At 41.8% G+C, this 19,997-nt stretch overlaps 1 protein-coding gene across 1 annotated transcript in view; it reads right to left on the bottom strand.

Annotated features, from left to right (window-relative positions):
* Nucleotides 1-19,997, bottom strand: part of SH3GL2 (SH3 domain containing GRB2 like 2, endophilin A1) — a gene marked incomplete at its 5' end in the record, with an annotated part of 206,359 nt that overhangs the window by 1,898 nt on the left and 184,464 nt on the right. The window contains 5 exons of the mRNA XM_082843598.1: nucleotides 774-904; nucleotides 2,740-2,843; nucleotides 4,386-4,544; nucleotides 6,395-6,528; nucleotides 7,444-7,587. Coding sequence (XP_082699724.1) covers nucleotides 774-904; nucleotides 2,740-2,843; nucleotides 4,386-4,544; nucleotides 6,395-6,528; nucleotides 7,444-7,587 — 672 coding nt within the window. The remainder of the gene's footprint in view (nucleotides 1-773; nucleotides 905-2,739; nucleotides 2,844-4,385; nucleotides 4,545-6,394; nucleotides 6,529-7,443; nucleotides 7,588-19,997) is intronic.

Genomic DNA, 19,997 nt, shown 5'->3' with positions numbered 1-19,997 from the left:
ACCAAGAGGATTACCAAGGTTGAATCTATTTCAAGCACAGGTTTTTATCTGATCTGCGTGTAGGGGGTGGAGAGCGGTGGTACCACCTAAAAGAATACATTACTGGGTATACATCAACATGCCTGATGGAAAATAAGTTTTAGCTCCCATTGTATCAACCTCTTACCACAGCACGATGAACCGGCTGGAGGGTGGGGAAAGGAGGGAAGTCTAGCAGATGCTGAGACTCAGAATATATTCATCTACAAATATATTCACCCACATGCTGCTGTGACTCAGGAAATCCAACTCAGCAAGTTCCTGGAGTGCCTGCTGTCTGTGGGTTATACGTGAGTGTACGTGGGCACGCACTGCCCAGGAGCATGATTCCTCATGCAGGCAGGAATCACGGAGGCAGAATAACAGGAAGAAAAGATGCCATCCCTACAACTAAACTCACATATTAAGGTAATTGTAAGACCACAAAGGAGGGTCAAAATCAAATGTGTTTGTTAGAACAGTTAAGTATGTGCTGATGATGGACAGTGAGAGAAAAAAGGGACTTAACAAAGAAAGTTTTATAGAGGAGAGAGAGTAAAGGAGGGGAAGAGATAATCAATGAGACAAGAAGGAACTCCTTTAAGAGTTTCTACCTGACAAAACCATCCTGTAAGAAATATATTACAGTGGATTCCTTATGCACACAGATTGGACTGCTCCTAGCATTTCTGGAAGAGTGTCAGTGCAGTGTGCCCAGGCCCGGGGAATGGGTTCTGCAGGCCTCCGCTCCTTACCTGCAGGTTTGGGAGTGCTCGTGTGGGAGAGGCCCCCATTGGGCTGAGTGCTGTCCCCAGTTGTAAACTCCAGGCTCATTCGAGGTTTAGGCTGATATTCCCTTCTAGGCTGAGATGAAGCTTGTCTTATTCTGCATTAAAAAGAAAAAGGGGGGTAGAGTATGCAGCCAATTAAGAAGAAAAAGAAAAGCAATACAATCCTGAAAATGCTTAGGTCACCCACCAACCTACCATTGTGGAGTATGGGAAATCTGAAAAGGACCCTTAGTTTTCTTATCTGTGTCTGTCTCCACTTTAGTGCTGTGGTCACACCCGCTGTGGTTATACCCTCACTGCCTTCATCCTTCCTCTCACTTTCTCCCTCATTTACTCAGAGCTCACTTTGCAAGTATGCAGGGTGCTAGGTGCCAGGAACTCAAAGATGAATAAGTCACAGTTCCTACCCTCAAGCAGCTTATGGCCTGGAGGGGAGACAGAACATAAACAACTGATTACTGTCAACTGTAGTAAGTGCTGCTACGGAGATAGGACCAAATGCCACAGGAACCCAGGGGTGGAGCTGGGGGTGGTGAGGAGTCTACCTGTCCACGGGGAAGTTGGAGAAGGTTTAAGGAGAAAAGGTAAAAGATAGGTAGGAGTCATTTCTAGATGGACAGCTGTTTCCAGAAGCAAGTTATTTCTTGTAGAGCTTCAGATGGTATGGAGGGAGGAAAGGGGGAAGTACTGTGTGCTCTGGGAACAGCACAGAGGAAGGGGGAGAGAATCCAAGGGAGACACGAGAGAGGTGGAAAGGTACAGGCAGTAAATGTATTCTGCACACCCGGAAGTATTTTCCACAGCTTCAGGTGTTCACGAAGCAAAGTGAACAGCACATTTGCAAGGGTGGGGGCAGTTTAGGGTATGGCGATTGTAGAATGACAGTGGCTTTGGACGTATTTCAGAGGCAAAAAAGAAAAGTGGCCTTCATGCTCAACAGATGTCACAAAGACATATAATATTTCTTTAGTACGTGGAAGCGCATGGTTTTAAACCATTCTAGAGGCTTCAGAGTGTTACACATAATTCCACAAGGGTGCACTGAGGAAAGATGAACAATCCAAGCACTAGTCAAGGAAGATACTGAGGAGAGGAAGAGGCTGGCCAGATGGAAACGGGTGAGGTCGTTTCCCGTAATACAGCACCGTAACTGGAGGCTGCCTTGTGCACTTATAGCCATATCATCAGCTATGAGAGTCGACTCTGGCCATGAGCTGAGAATAAAAGCTGCTGAGGCCATCCTTTGAGGTACGTGCATTTAGTTTAACTAAAATAACACATATGATATAGCACAGGGCTACCGTGTACAGCTGTGCAGGCTGTGTCCTGCAGCTCCAGGGAGACTCATTCATGAATTAAACCACCCAGCCTGGCTATGAGGCCCATCTGAGGAGGTGGAACAGACATAAGAAAACAGCTCCCTCTCACGGACCTCGTCACCATTCAGAGAAATACAAGGTATGGAACGACACAGGCTTTCCAACAGGTTATGCTTAAACGTGAAGCCCTGTTGCACCACTGTGTGACCCTGAGCCCCAGTCTGCTCGTCTGTTAGGTGAGGCTAACAATACTTGGTTTACAGGGCTCTTCTATGATTGATGATGATACACGTTCAGTACCCACACAGAATAGCTGCTCAGCAAATCACATCCATTATCATCAGTAGAGTCCTGGCGTCCCATCTGTGGCATCCGAAATACTCCTTAAGTATTTAGCTCTCATAAACACAAGACTAGATTCAACCGAACAAGGTAAAACAAAGCCCAAGACAACATAAAATCAAAACAAATGGTCCATAAGGTGTCTTTGTAGGATCAGCAGGAATTTTGGTGGAAGTTTTTCTTCGAATGCATTCTAATATCTCCACGTCTTTATACACCATTTCATAGCAAGAAAATGGAAATGGAAAATGCAGGGAGCTGTAAAATACCTTTCTTCCAGTCTGACTGTGACTTGCTGCAGGATCTGGACTGCCTGCTTATGGTACTCCAGCTGCGCCTGGATGAGCGCAGACAGCTGGCTCACCTGTTCGATCTGCAGATCAACAGGGGAATCACACCTTAGTTACCAGGTTACTGTCCTTAACCAGCTGCTAGTGCCCAGTCCACACGACACAGCTACCCCGGACACACGGACCAGTGCTCAGTGATGCCCATGACTGTGTGGTGAGCCAGGCTGACCGATAGATAGTTTTGCAAGTTACAAACTGATTAAGGATAAGAAAGCATCCCTGTGTTTGGAAACTCTAGTGCTATGAGAAGAAACTTTAGTCAGAATCCTCCTGAAGATGACATAACTCTCATCAAACAGTCTCATGCTTAGTTACAACCTTCTGATTAGGATTTGGCTTATTTTATTGATTTCCTATAGGACAAAAGATGCACTGACTAGAACATTCTTTGCTCTCTATAACTTCATGCCAAGTCAGTATTAGTGCTGTTAATAAAAACGTGGGTATTGATTTCTCACATGAAGCACTATGGGAGACAGCATGGTATGATGGAAAATCTTTTGTTCTCTCTGACCCTCATCTGCAATGTAGAAGGGTTGAGTCAAGTGACATCTTGGGTTCATTCCAGCTCTAATATTCTAAGCATCTTTGGTTACTCTTCATGTTGAGTCTTGTGTTGTGATCCAGCTGAATAATGGCCTCTGAGTTAACAGAGGCAATGCTGCCCCATGGGTTTTGGGGTGGGGTAGGGTTCTGGGTGAAGGGAAGGAACACTGTGATTCGGGTCACCCTCATCCCCACGGTGTTCCTCTTCAGTAGTTAGGTGGACACGTTGTTTTACATAAACACACACTCTGACCCTGTCTCTGGATAGTGTGAAAGTCTGGATATGTTCAACTTGCCTCCCCTGTCACCAGTCTGGGGTGTGATAAGTACATAAAGGCTCTGTAAATATCTTGGCAGAAGTTGGTCAGTAACTGATGGGGCCGGAGGTGGGGATGAGCAAGGACAGGAAAGCTGGTTAACAGGTTTTATGACATGAGCGGTCGGAATGTAAGTTCTAAAGCCGTGAATAGTAATTCAGCACTCTGGAAATGTGAAGGCAACTTTTAAACTATCTCCTCTATGTCCCAAATGTAGTATCTATGCTACAATCGTCAATCTCAATTGAAATCATCTTTGGAAAGAAACTGTCGACTTTACTTCAAAATACAGACCATCTTAACCTATGTTGGACACTCACTTCTGAATACATTTTACTTGACTGATAATCTTATTTAATCTGAAGTCAATCTGCCTTACATTTCACATTTCAACAGAGTATTTGCTTAAGCTACTGGACTTCTATAGATCATCAGAAACATTCTTTATCTCCCCACTATTTATAATACTTTAAGATCATTAGCAGACAAAAATCTAGTTAAATCAAACTATAGGAATAGAGAAAAAGCTTCACCATTTCTCAGTCTACTTTACAATTTTAAATAATTTGAAAGAATAACCAACTACTGAAGTTCTCACCACATAGTACAGTCATTAACATTTTTAATTACATAACCCTTTAACACATGAATCTCGTGCCTCAAAGCCAAAGCTAAATTAAAAACCACAGGAGAGTCACTCACATCCATCTCTAAGAGATTGAACATGCTTGACTCAGCAATTTCTTTAGACTCATCAAATTTCTCCAGAGCCTGACGTAGCTCTTCATCTGGAATCTTGCCTTGTCGTTTCTTCTTGTAATCAAAGTCCAGGCGTCGACCCTCCAACTTCTTTAAATGATGCTGAAAAAGTCAAGGGTGGGAATATACTTTGAAAGGATGTACGGAAAAGGCCTATTTACAGCTCACTTCCCCATCATGCCTATTAGCTTCCAAAATAAGACAGGCTAAGTTCTAAAACATCATGTCACCAGAAAAATAAAGAAACCTGCAGCACTGGGGCAAACGCTTCCAAATGCTAAAACATTTATGTTGGGAAACATCTTTAAAAATAATTAATAGCAAGAAAGAAATTGTGGGAAATACCAATACCCTTTACTTCTACCCCTGCTGGGTCAAAGCTAAAGTGGAATATATCCCTCTCCATCCCACGGCAGAAGCCAGGAATGTGTGTACACACCCTACACATTTGGAAAGCACAGGTATATGGGGCTCACAAGTCCCCATCTTCAAGGGAAGTGGTATCTCATGGGAAGGCAGAGGAAAAATGCTTTCCTTGAAATGAGTGAGATAGCATGGTATTCTTCCTTTTCATACCATAGAACATTAGTGCTGGAAAGGATTTATCTTTGAGGTAATCCAGTCTGTTAGAATCACCTTAGATGCTTATTAAAAATATGGATTCTTGATCACCTGAATTAGAATATCCAGGGCTGAGACCTAGGAATCTATGTCTCAGCACTTACCCTAGTTGACTGATGTATCTTTAGGAGAATCATGGTTAATTTAAGCCTCCCATCTAACAGATGATGACACTTAGTCATCATCTAGACCTAACTTGGAAAGGACCTAACACCATACACTGCGCATCAATCCCTCTTTGCATCACCCCAGATGCACACATTCCTGGTGTGTGGCTGCCTAGCCTTGTCCGACACCTCCACTGACCAAGTAGGAAAGTAGTTTCCGAAAGCTACAAAGTATTTTTGTCCTATGAGCAGCAGTGTTTCACTACTAATGGGTGGGAGAAAATGCTAGACTTTCCTTGATCCTGGGTGTGCAAGGAGTAAAAGGGAAGGAAACGGAAACAGAGTTGGGAGTGGTGAAGAAATGAGAAGGAAGGAGGAAGGATATCCTCGACCTTCCCATCCACGTTACACCCTGCCTCCAATCCATGCCCTGATCCAGACTAAATGTGTGTATCTTTGGAAGGAATATTCTTTTAGAACATCTGAACTGGCAGTCAGCTGCAGGGTAGAGTCCTGGAGGCAGGGTTACATGTTAGATTTGGAGTGAGTCTGCCACATACTAACTGTGTGACCTTGAGCCGGTGGTAGGGCTGAAGGAGATTTAAGCTAGAATAAGATCAGGGAGACTACACATTGTGGTACTTCATTTTACAGTCAAGGAAATCAAATTTCAGACAAGTGCAACAAATATTTGTTAAAAGAATGAGTGAGCGAACATCACACACCTAGTTCTAGGTAAAGCCAGTTGAAGTTTATTATTTGGAAGAGCTAAACTCTTCCACATGTTTTAGAAAGAGGACAGTTGGGTTCTCCCTCAATCCTAACAAACATTATGAGAATATGAAAACACGTGTTTACAGAGTAACAGAATAATTATGTATTTAAGCTAACAAATTTTCTTTATTATTCTGTGGTTTTCTGGGGGCGATTTCACACAGGGAAAGGATATTACCCTCATGGAGAAAAAAGCTTGAAAAAACTTGAAAATTGAACGTGGAGAAGTCAAATGTAATACTCAGGAGTGGCACAGTCATCATAACATTGGGGCTAAAAGTACTGCATTTCTGGTTTCTCTCGATTTATCGTGCTGGATTGTTTTGCAATTCACATGCTCAGTGCTGACAACATGCACGGTAAGCTTTAAAAAATGTTTCCTAAAGGAGAAGGCCACCTGCATCTGTACAATTCCAACTGCCCACTTCCCAAATAACTAGCTGCAGATACCTGAATTTCCCTCAGATCTTTGTCATGAAGATTCTGAAGGGGGTCAATGAAGTTCTGCTTCACTTCCATGTCCAAAGAGTCCTTCACCTCCGAGAGTTCCCGCATGGCCTCCCCGACCTCACCAAGCGCTGGGCCTGCAAGGGGATAACTAAGCACTTGTACTCGTTAAAGAACAAAGGTGAAGGTGAAATGCACTTGCAATAACAGCACCCATCACAGACGAAAAACCTGGGATTACTGTCTGTCTTCTGAAGACAACCAAGACAGCAGACAGCATATAATGCCCTCTGGAGATCAGTGTATTTTCCACCTGAGACAGTACATGAAAGTTCACTGAGTACAATAGACTCAATGCACCCAATGGGTGGTAGAGGGACCCCTTATTATAAAGAACATAAAATTGTGCTTTTCCTTTAAAAAGCAATTTGGAAGCTCCCTACCCTCCTTTGTAAGTACTTGCTTTCCTTTAGAGGAGACCTCTTTAAGGCCAGCACATTGAGCAGAAGCAAATACCAGGAACAGAGCACAGGGCTCAATCAGGAAGGACAGTCATTTGCTGCGACCTCACATTGTGAAGGAGTGAAAACAGAAGGTGGTTACTATGGCGGCTGAGGGTCAAAGGAGGGAGGGGTGAAGGAATTCACCTGGGGCAGTCAAATTAGGTACCCTGGATAGAAGAGCAGGGAGCAAAGAGAAAGCTCATGGGGTGGGGTGCTGACTCATGCTGAGTCAGCATGAGTCATGTTGACAGTTCCCTCCGTCCCAACACTAGTTACCGCCAGACACGTGCAATGGTAAATGTCCAGGCATCCGGATGTGTCACCCAGCTATTGTAATGATGGGATCTCATTAGGAAAAAAGAAAATACATAAAATTCCTAAGACAAATGATGAAACGGTCTGAAAAGAAATTTGGGGCCCATGTGGACAAGACCTAAAATTGAGAATCAAAATATAAAATGGTTTGGATGATTTCCTACAGAGTTTTCTTAGTGGCACTAAAATCCCATGGACGAATGAAAAATGAAAATGTGAGGAAGCATACATTACCGAAGTTGCAATCATCTCCAAGCTCTCTTCCAAACTTGAGCATGGCCTCTGCCAGCAGTGCTTCTGCCTGAGGGTAGCCTGGCCCTTTCTCCTGGCCACGGATTTTTGACATGGTGTTGATCATGCTGAGTTTAGCTCTGGAAGCTGAAGACAAAGAGATAAGAGACTTTCAAAGCAGGCAACAGTGATGTAGGAGGGACAGGGCTGGGTGGGGAGTCAGGCCTTCACCGGTCTCTAAACCAGCTCAGCTACCGAAAATTGCCCCTCCACCAATGTCTTCATCTGCAATATGTGCAGCTTGGTCCACAGATAAAAACACACCTGCTCTTTTAATCGCTAAACTCTCCCTTTCTCTCAAAATCTCAAGAGGAATTTAATAGAAAAGGCAAGCTCGTCCAGGTGAAGATCCCATCTTGCCCGTCTTCCTGTGCCTTTTCTTTTTTTATTTTATTTTTTAAACATTTTTATGGGAGTATAATTGCTTTACAATGGTGTATTAGTTTTTGTTGTATAACAAAGTGAATCAGCTATATATATACATACATCCCCTTATCCCCTCCCTCTTGCATCTCCCTCCCGCCCTCCCTATCCCACCCCTCTAGGTGGTCACAAAGCACCGAGCTGATCTCCCTGTGCTATGCTGCTGCTTCCCACTAGCTATCTATTTGACATTTGGTAGTGTATATATGTCCATGCCACTCTCTCACTTCGTCCCAGCTTACCCTTCCCCCTCCCCGTGTCCTCAAGTCCATTCTCTACTCCTGTGCCTTTTCTGATACTCTCTTCATTGCTGTGGCCCTTCAGTCCCTCTGTGGATCTGGGTGGCCCACAGAAAGCACTTCAAAAACTACTGGATTATGTGATCTTGAAGTTTTAAGATTCTACCTTTTATTTCAATTCTAGGAGCCTATGGACTGAAGTAGAAAATTAACTGATAACTCCTGCAGTGTGGGCCTTATGCCATGTTTCACTCACACCATGTATAAAATAGAACTATTTTCAAAATCACCTCTCAACTAAGATTCTAACAGTAAACAGTCCCATGAAGAACAGAAATATTGTGTTCATTAAAAAGACTTAATTATTTTTCTCGCACATAACTGCTGCTGAAAATTAGTTTTGTGCCACAAAGACAGCATTTCAATTTCTTTTTTGCTTTTACTTTTATAAAAGAAGATGCCTAGAAGGCAAATCCAGTTTTCATGGAAGAAACAGCTTTATTAGCACACTGTTAAAGACAATGATTTACTTGATGCTACGATACTACGGCTTCTCAGGTCCATTATCAGAGTTGGGAATGTACATTAACCGAGAATTATGCCCAGGATTCCATCTGTTTAGAAACCCCTGATAGAATCACAGCTAAAGCACACACTTCCAGCATTTAGTGGCTGCCATTTCATCTTGAACATTTCTTTTGAATAGGTTTTTATTTAAACTTTGGGCTTCAAAGGTCGAATCTGCAGACAAAGAGAATTATTATGAGAGGTCACCCTCCCAAGTTTGCCCAGGGATATTATAATGAACAAGACAGCTATGGCCTCTGCCTTTATGAAGTTTATAGTGAACTGAGGGTAGCGTCTATTTTAAAAGCAATTAGAGTGAAGTGTATATACTAAGTGTCATGTGGGGAGATTACAGCAAGTCACGAAAGTACACAGCATCACCCTAGTCTGTAGGAGTGGGCATCGCAAAGAAGGTTTCGGGTGAGAAATATCTTTAAGCTTAGAATCACATAATGAGTAGCAATTAGTCATGCTAACAGATGTAAAGCCTGGCGGTACCTGGAAAAAATGTAAAATTCACATTTTCTTTACTTTGCTTCTCATAGAAAAGTGTATCATACATGTTAAATTTAAAAAATTGAAAATGTCACATGATGACACATTTTTGGGGGGAATGATATAATTAGAGTATATATTCAAAGACTTTTCTACAATAGGCCATATCTGAAATCCAGGAAAGACACAGTCCCTGCCAAGGTGCTCACAGTAGAGTGAGGTGTCAGATACGGTAACAGTGGCAACAAACGCGATAAATGCAATAACAGCTAATACACACAAGGTACCAGGGAAACACAAAGAAGGAGTAACATTAGCACAAATACAACTGAAATAAGCAGACACCAGACAATAAGAGGTACCAAATGAACAGAAGGAAAGAAGATAAATGGAGATCAAAGAAACCGAGGAATGAAAACACACACGGTGGTTAATCCCTTCAAGTCCTGTTTTTACACTCTAAAGATTTATTCCTTTTACGAATTTGGTTACTGATTTGTGCTTAGATCTTGGTTCCGCTAAGAGCTGTCTTCCGGTAAACAATTACCTGAAATAACTGTAACAGTTTAATATACTGTGGCTGATTTTCAAATTTATCATTTTCACTGTTGTTCGATTATGTTGTTCAATTCTTCCATTAATTACTTAGGAACATCTTGAATATGTTCTACATTTTCACGAGAAGGGGGGAGAAAACCATATTCTATTAGCTTATTTCTTCAAATCATCTAAAATACTTATTGATTCATATATTTGAAGAGACCAGCTTTTAAATTTATTCACAGCTATTAACTATTTTTAAGACTCTTGGATTAGTAAAATTTCTGTTTTCTTGAGAAACATCATCAGATGTCTGAATTAACCATTTTTAAGTGTTAACATAATTATTTTTAAATGATTTTTAAAAGCAGTACTTGAAGGAACTTGCCTGGTGGTCCAGTGGTTAAGACTCCACGCTCCCAATGCAGGGGGCCTGGGTTCGATCCCTGGCCAGGGAACTAGATCCTGTGTGCGTGCTGCAACTAAGAGTCCGCATGCCATAACTAAAAGACCCTACATGCCACAACTAAGACCCGGCACAGCCAAATAAATAAATAAATAAATAAATAAATATATAAATATATATTTTTAAAAAGCAGTACTTGAAGAAACAGAGGAAGCCTAGAAAAATACACATTTAAGACACTAGAATTCCTATAATATGATCTCGGGCTAGATAGCTTCACCAAGTTAGATGTGCCCTTAGGGACCCTTCTCTTCTCTTCTAAAGGGACCTAACTCCTCTCCTTCACATTATCTTTATATTTGCCATAGCTTTAGCCTTTCTTTCAAATTGTTACAATCTCTCTAAGCCCCCATCTTTACTTTCCCACCTTTGCTATTCTAGTTCAACCTGCCCCCACTGGGTTTACTGCAGAAACAGTTTCCTAATAGCAATCTCTCCTCTGGCCCATGAGAGCAGGATACTGGTATGCTGCTCTGCGTATCTCCCAGACAGGATTAGCATAAAGCTGTACACGCATTAGATGTTTAACCTGGACTGCTGAAGGAAAGAATAAACGAATAAATAGACTATCTTAGAAACTAGTAGATGGTCATGGAAGTGGTTTTCATAAGCAGACTCTGTCCACATCCTATGGCTCACGTGACTGACAGCCTTTTGAATCATAAAAGAGAATGGGAACTAGAAAACTTGTTTTTTTTATGAAGAATAAAAAGTGTAGCAATCTAATAGAGTTCTTTTGCAGAGAGAAGCTACCTGACCTATATTGAAAACAGGGCTTTAGGGCCAGTCCAGACTGTGAACTGTGAGACTTGCCAGCACACTTCCCCTACTGGTCCCCTACAGCAGCGGTCCCCAACCTTTTTGGAACCAGGGACTGGTTTTGTGGAAGACAATTTTTCCACGGCTCGCCCACTGCTCACCTCCTGCTGATTCCTAACAGGCCGAGGACCTGTACCGGTCCGTGGCCCGGGGGTTGGCGAGCCCTGCCCTAGAGAACTGGCAGTCAGGTTTGAATCCTCTGGGCAGAAGACTGGAAGATTCTTCTCTGGGGAATACAACCGACTCAAGAGAAGAGACCTACAGATATTCACAGCTGGAAGCACCCAATGCAACAACTTCAGGCTGATTACCCTAGAATGAAGCTATAATAGTAAATAAGCACCCTCCCTTGACCAGCTTTACTGTCCTACACCTAAGAGGAAAAGGTTAGCCACTAACATCAGACTTTGAAGAAAGTTTCTAACATGAAAGAGGCAAAACAAACAAGGAAATTGTAAAAACCAAACAACTCAGGGAAAGAAAAATAACTATCATTAACATTCTTAGGTGTCTAAGATACTTTATCAATGAAATAAAAAAGAAACAGAGAACTCTTAGAAATTAAAATATAATTTAACTTTAAATATGAATTTCAATAAAACATAAAATTTAAAAAAATCAACAGAAGCACAGATGATGAGGTTGAGGCAAATCCCCCCAAAAGTAGAACAAAAAACCAGAGATTAAAAAAATCAGAAAGAAAACATAAAATCAGGATCAGTCCAGGAGGTCTAGCAGCTGAATAATAGAAGCTCCAAAAAGAAAGAACACAGAACTGGAAGGGGAAGAAATTCTTTGTAAAAGTTCAAGAAATCTCTGAACTAACAAACGTGTTCCCAGATTGAAAGGGTCGATCGAATGCCCAGGACAATGGATAAAAGGATCCTACCAAGGACTATTAACATGAAATTTCATAACACTGGAGACAAAAAGACAGTCCTAAAACCTTTCAGAGAGGAAAAAATAGGCTACACACAAAGTATCAAGTATTAGAAGGTCACTGAACATGAGAAAACCATGAACAACATGAGAAATTTCCTCAGAAAACAATGAAGCAATGACTCCAACATTTTTGGAGGAAATAATCTATAATCCTAAATTCAAATTATCAATGAAGTATAAAAGTAACATATGACATTTTCAAATACACAAGGAAGATTTTAATTTGTCTTCCCAAGGTCAATGGAAGAGGCATTCTACCAAAACAAAGGTGTCAGTTGAGAAAAGGGACAGGTTAAGAGATCCAGAAAAAGGGATCCAGTGTAAGAAAAGAGGTAAAAATGATGATAAAGGGAGATCCCAAGATGGTCCTTGTGCATCAGGCATTGAGCACCAACTGCAGCTGACACTATACATAACCAGGTGCATGCAGCTCAGGGAGCCATGAGCTACAGGGAACTATAGGCTCCCCGTGATCCCCACTGGAATCAGGTTATAGTTGTCCACTACTGTACCTTGCTTTATAATGCACCCTTCATTGGCCTCCTCCCCTTTCCTAATCTCCTAACAGGATTTCCTGGAATCATCTTCTAAATCAACCACTTGTGCTTACACCCATGCACATGGTTTACTTCTGGGGGGACCCAAACTAAGACAGTAACCAATCTAGAATGCAGCATCAGATACATATCTGAAAGATGATTGACACCTGGCATGTTTCAATGTATTGACAGGAAATTCATATCTGTGGCAGAGGGTTAGGGAAAGAATCAGTGAAAGGTACACAAAAAGTTAAGAAACTGAAAATTAAAACAATTATTAACTCCAGGAAAAACAAAAAGGTTGTATAAGAAAAGAAATATAACCATATTATTCTGTATGTCTCAGATCTGTACAAGTTTTACAAGGGTGTAAAATGTAAATACTGAATACTGATCCAACATAAATTATGCTATAAACATACTGGAAAAATGAGAGAGGGGAAAGATGTGTTGCTTCTGGGAAATGGAAATGGGGGAAGTAACTCCAGGAGGACTGCTGTTTTTTGTAAAAAGCTTTAAAAAATATTTTATTTTTTTATAATATGAGCATATATTACTTCCATTAGGAAGTAGTAAATGTAACATATTTCCCACTTCTTTTTCCATCAGTAGACCTAATTTAGTGGCTGAACTGCATAAACTACTCACAGTATCTTCACAGTCTGGGCACTGCTCTAACCTCAAGGGTGTTTCCACCAAAAAGTTCTGCTGAAAAGTATGTTCAGTGGTATACAGAGAATTGGCTAGGAAGAGAAAAGTTCATAAGGATTAACAGGTGAAATGCCATCAAGGAAAAAACCATCAGAGGCAAGGTCTCGATGAGTCCACATCTAGGTGATTTCTGGAAGCAAAGGTATCTGGTGAACTGAAACAGCAGGAAGTAAAATTAGGATGACCAAGAAAGCTAATTTATTCCCCCAAAGGGCTTCCATTGTTTTGTCTTCTGTTAAAAAGGGGAGGGGGAGCAGTTTCTTTTTTGTCCTCAAAAATTTATACTATCTATTCAGGGAGAGAAACAGGGGCAGTCAAAGCTCAATCCGTATCAGCTCTGGACTCTGAAGCATAATCTGTACCATCCCTTGAAGAGCTTTCTAATTCTGGGCACAGCCAAAGGGAAGTCAAAGCTCTGCGGAGAGTGAAACAGAAGCTCTCCTCGCACTGCCAAATGGTGTTATTTTCCTCTGACCTAAAAGTGGTGTCCCTGTGAGTCACTGCTCAGTCTCTCCTAAGCAACTAGCATGGTAACTAACTGGGAATGTTGAAAACCCAGTATTTCTGCTAAATCTTAGTGTTAAAAAAAAAAAAAATATATATATATATATATATATATATATATATATTTCTTAATCCAAATGATCAAACAGGAAAACAGACCATTAGGTCTTGTCTGTCATGGAAAACAGCATAGAGCATTACAATAAACATTAGCTTTGGTTCATACAAACACAGGTAAAAATCCAGGCTCCAAATCTTGCTAGCTGTGTATCCCTGAAAAGTCATTTAATTCTGAAAGTTATTATCAGGATTCAGTGATAAACAGCTAAAAGAGCAACTAGCACAGACACACACCATAGGCACAGGAGACAGGGGCAAGCACTCCTTTCTACCCTCCGTGTTCCCTTTCTAGAAATGTGTGTGAAGTGTTCCACTGTCAACTTGGTTGTATGGGAAACTACATTTCCCAGAACGCTCCCCTGCATGTTTCCAAGCTAGAATTGGTCCAAAGTGAGGCTGTGCACATTTGAGGGGCGAAGGTGAAGCAGCAGCCACACACTCGGAAGGCTGAGGTGAACACAGGTCCCAGTTTGTCCTCGATTTCATACTCTGTGCCCAGCTCTTCTTGAATGCTGATTCTGCTGACCACGAGTGCCCCCAGGCCCACCACAGAGCTTCCGCTGCACACAGAGGTGGTAACCTTAAAGAGACAACAGTCTTCCGCAGCCTTCCACGTCAGCTGCCCTGTGCAGTGCTGCTCCAGCAGCTGGGCCTGCCTACCTGCCAGATTCCTGTAAGTTTGTTTACCTGGGTCAGGGCTGGTCAGTGAACTTTCTCTGATCCTTAACTCTACTTTTTTGGCCTTTATTTACCCAGATCTTCCTACAACTGTACAAGCTCTAGTTCCTTTAATAAATCTCTTAGTCCATAGTATCCATCATGTCTTTGCTTCCCTTATTGAACTCTGACTGACACAGTGGCTGATGGTCCAATATCTAAACTGATAAAAATTTATGATGGGAGAGGGGGAAGATGGCGGAAGAGTAAGATGCGGAGATCACCTTCCTCCCCACAGATACATCAGAAATACATCTACACGTGCAACAACTCCTACAGAATACCTAACACTGGCAGAAGACCTCAGACCTCCCAAAAGGCAAGAAACTCCCCACGTACCTGGGTAGGGCAAAAGAAAAAAGAATAAACAGACAAATAATAGGGACAGGACCTGCACCAGTGGGAGGGAGCTGTGAAGGAGGAAAGGGTTCCACACACTAGGAAGCCCCTTCACAGGCGGAGACTGCGGGCGGCGGAGGGGAGAGCTTCGAAGCCACGGAGGAGAGCGCAGCCACAGGGGTGTGGAGGGCAAAATGGAGAGATTCCCGCACAGAGGATAGGTGCCGACCAGCACTCACCAGCCCAAGAGGCTTGTCTGCTCATCCGCCGGGGCGGGCGGGGCTGGGAGACGAGGCTCAGGCTTCGGTAGGAGTGCAGGGAGAGGACTGGCAGCGTGAACACAGCCTGAAGGGGTTAGTGCGCCACAGCTAGCCGGGAGGGAGTCCGGGAAAAAGTGTGGACGGGTGGGAGAGTCAAGAGACTTTTTCTTCCCTCTATGTTTCCTGGTGCACAAGGAGAGGAGATTAAGAGCGCTGCTTAAAGGAGCTCCAGAGACGGGCGTGAGCAGCGGCTAACAGCGCGGACCCCAGAGACGGACATGAGACGCTAAGGCTGCTGCTGCCGCCGCCAAGAAGCCTGTGTGCGAGCACAGCTCACTATCCACACCTCCCGTCTGGGGAGCTGCGCAGCCCGCCACTGCCAGGGTCCTGGGATCCAGGGTCAAGTTCCCCGGGAGAACGCACGGCGCGCCTCAGGCTGGTGCAACGTCACGCCGGCCTCTGCCGCCACAGGTTCGCCTCGCACTCTGTGCCCCTCCCTCCCCCCCGACCTGAGTGAGCCAGAGCCCCCGAATCAGCTGCTCCTTTAACCCCGTCCTGTCTGAAAGAAGAACAGACGCCCTCCGGCGACCTACATGCAGAGGCGGGGCCAAATCCAAAGCTGAGCCCCTGGGAGCTGTGAGAACAAAGAAGAGAAAGGGAAATCTCTCCCAGCAGCCTCAGGAGCAGCGGATTAAAGCTCCACAATCAACTTGATATACTCGGCATCTGTGGAATACATGAATAGACAACGAGTCATCCCAAATTGAGGAGGTGGACTTTGAGAGCAAGATTTATTATTTTTTCCCCTTTTCCTCTTTTTGTGAGTGTGTATGTGTATGCTTCTGTGTGAGATTTTGTCTGTATAGCTTTGCTTTCACCATTTGTCCTAGGGTTCTTATCCATCCATTTTCTTGTTTGTTTTTCTATTAAAAATTTTTTTTTCTTAATAATAATTTTTTTATTTTAATAACTTTATTTTATTTTATTTTATCTTCTTTCTTTCTTTTCTTTCTTTCCTTCTTTCTTTCTTTATTTCTTTTCCTCCCTCCCTCCCTCCCTCCCTTCCTTCCTTTCTACTATTTCTCCCTTTTATTCTGAGCCATGTGGCTGAAAGGCTCTTGGTGCTGCAGCCAGGACTCAGTGCTGTGCCTCTGAGGTGGGAGAGCCAACTTCAGGACACTGGTCCACAAGAGACCTCCCAGCTCCATGGAATATCAAATGGCAAAAATCTCCCAATGATCTCCATCTCAACACCAACACCCAGCTTCACTCAACGACCAGCAAGCTACAGTGCTGGACACCCTATGCCAAATAATTAGCAAGACAGGAACACAGCCCCACCAATTAGGAGAGAGGCTGCCTAAAATCATAAGTCCACAGACACCCCAAAACACACCACCAGATGTGGACCTGCCCACCAGAAAGACAAGATCCAGCCTCAGCCACCAGAACACAGGCACTAGTCCCCTCCACCAGGAAGCCTACACAACCCACCGAACCAACTTTAGCCACTGGGGACAGACACCAAAAACAACAGGAACTACGAACCTGCAGCCTACAAAAAGGAGACCCCAAACACATTAAGATAAGCAAAATGAGAAGACAGAGAAACACACAGCAGATGAAGGAGCAAGATAAAAACCCACCAGACCTAACAAATGAAGAGGAAACAGGCAGTCTACATGAAAAAGAATCCAGAATAATGATAGTAAAGATGATCCAGAATCTTGGAAATAGAAGAGAGAAAATGCAAGAAACATTTAACAAGGACCTAGAAGAACTAAAGATGAAACAAGCAACGATGAACAACACAATAAATGAAATGAAAAATACTCTAGATGGGATCAATAGCAGAATAACTGAGGCAGAAGAACGGATAAGTGACCTGGAAGATAAAATAGTGGAAATAACTACTGCAGAGCAAAATAAAGAAAAAAGAAAGAAAAGAACTGAGGACAGTCTCAGAGACCTCTGGGAAAACATTAAACGCACCAACATTCGAATTATAGGGGTTCCAGAAGAAGAAGAGAAAAAGAAAGGGACTGAGAAAATATTTGAAGAGATTATAGTTGAAAACTTCCCTAATATGGGAAAGGAAATAGTTAATCAAGTCCAGAAAGCACAGAGAGTCCCATACAGGATAAATCCAAGGAGAAACACTCCAAGAAACATATTAATCAAACTGTCAAAAATTAAATACAAAGAAAACATATTAAAAGCGGCAAGGGAAAAACAACAATTAACACAGAAGGGAATCCCCATAAAGTTAACAGCTGATCTTTCAGCAGAAACTCTGCAAGCCAGAAGGGAGTGGCAGGACATATTGAAAGTGATGAAGGAGAAAAACCTGCAACCAAGATTACTCTACCCAGCAAGGATCTCATTCAGATTTGATGGAGAAATTAAAAGCTTTACAGACAAGCAAAAGCTGAGAGAGTTCAGCACCACCAAACCAGTTTACAACAAATGCTAAAGGATCTTCTCTAGGCAAGAAACACAAGAGAAGGAAAAGACGTATAATAACAAACCCAAAACAATTAAGAAAATGGGAATAGGAATATACATATCGATAATTACCTTAAATGTAAATGGATTAAATGCTCCCACCAAAAGACACAGACTGGCTGAATGGATACAAAACAAGACTCATATATATGCTGTCTACAAGAGACCCACTTCAGACCTAGAGACACATACAGACTGAAAGTGAGGGGATGGAAAAAGATATTCCATGCAAATGGAAACCAAAAGAAAGCTGGAGTAGCAATTCTTATATCAGACAAAATGGACTTTAAAATAAAGACTATTAGAAGAGACAAAGAGGGCACTACATAATGATCAAGGGTTCGATCCAAGAAGAAGATATAACAATTGTAAATATTTATGCACCCAGCATAGGAGCACCTCAATACATAAGGCAAATACTAACAGCCATAAAAGGGGAAATTGACAGTAACACTTTCATAGTAGGGGACTTCAACACCCCACTTTCACCAATGGACAGATCATCCAAAATGAAAATAAATAAGGAAACACAAGCTTTAAATGATACATTAAACAAGATGGACTTAATTGATAGTTATAGGACATTCCATCCAAAAACAACAGAATACACATTTTTCTCAAGTGCTCATGGAACATTCTCCAGGATAGATCATATCTTGGGTTACAAATCAAGCCTTGGTAAATTTAAGAAAATTGAAATTGTATCAAGTATCTTTTCTGACCACAACGCTATGAGACTAGATATCAATTACAGGAAAAGATCTGTAAAAAATACAAACACATGGAAGCTAAACAATACACTACTTAATAACGAAGTGAACACTGAAGAAACCACAGAGGAAATCAAAAAATAACTAGAAACAAATGACAATGGAGACACGACGACCCAAAATCTATGGGATGCAGCAAAAGCAGTTCTAAGAGGGAAGTTTATAGCAATACAATCCTACCTTAAGAAACAGGAAACATCTCGAATAAACAACCTAACCTTGCACCTAAAGCAATTAGAGAAAGAAGAACAAAAACCCCCCAAAGTTAGCAGAAGGAGAGAAATCATAAAAATCAGATCAGGAATAAATGAAAAAGAAATGAAGGAAACGATAGCAAAGATCAATAAAACTAAAAGCTGGTTCTTAGAGAAGATAAACAAAATTGATAAACCATTAGTCAGACTCATCAAGAAAAAAAGGGAGAAGACTCAAATCAATAGAATTAGAAATGAAAAAGGAGAAGTAATAACTGACACTGCAGAAATACAAAAGATCATGAGATTACTACAAGCAATGCTATGCCAATAAAATGGAAAACCTGGAAGAAATGGACAAATTCTTAGAAATGCACAACCTGCCTGCCAAGACTGAATCAGGAAGAAATAGAAAATATGAACAGACCAATCACAAGCACTGAAATTGAAACTGTGATTAAAAATCTTCCAACAAACAAAAGCCCAGGACCAGATGGCTTCACAGGCGAATTCTATCAAATTTAGAGAAGAGCTAACACCTATCCTTCTCAAACTCTTCCAAAATATAGCAGAGGGAGGAACACTCCCAAACTCATTCTATGAGGCCACCATCACTCTGATACCAAAACCAGACAACGATGTCACAAAGAAAGAAAACTACAGGCCAATATCACTGATGAACATAGAGGCAAAAATCCTCAACAAAATACTAGCAAACAGAATCTAACAGCACATTAAAAGGATCATACACCATGATCAAGTGGGGTTTACTCCAGGAATGCAAGGATTCTTCAATATACACAAATCAATCAATGTGATACACCATATTAACAAATTGAAGGAGAAAAACCATATGGTCATCTCAATAGATGCAGAGAAAGCTTTTGACAAAATTCAACACCCATTTATGATAAAAACCCTGCAGAAAGTAGGCATAGAGGGGACTTTCCTCAACATAATAAAGGCCATATATGACAAACCCACAGCCAACATCGTCCTCAATGATGAAAAACTGAAAACACTTCCACTAAGATCAGGAACAAGACAAGGTTGCCCACTCTCACCACTCTTATTCAACATAGTTTTGGAAGTTTTAGCCACAGCAATCAGAGAAGAAAAGGAAATAAAAGGAATCCAAATAGGAAAAGTAGAAGTAAAGCTGTCACTGTTTGTAGATGACAAGATATTATACATAGAGAATCCTAAAGATGCTACCAGAAAACTACTAGAGCTAATCAATGAATCTGGTAAAGTGGCAGGATACAAAATTAATGCACAGAAATCTCTGGCAATCCTATACACTAATGATGAAAAATCTGAAAGTGAAATCAAGAAAACACTCCCATT

The sequence above is a fragment of the Leucopleurus acutus genome, assembly GCF_964270905.1.
Source record: "Leucopleurus acutus genome assembly, chromosome: 7".
NCBI classification, from domain to species: domain Eukaryota; kingdom Metazoa; phylum Chordata; class Mammalia; order Artiodactyla; family Delphinidae; genus Leucopleurus; species Leucopleurus acutus.
This window is presented reverse-complemented; position numbering and strand designations above follow the sequence as displayed.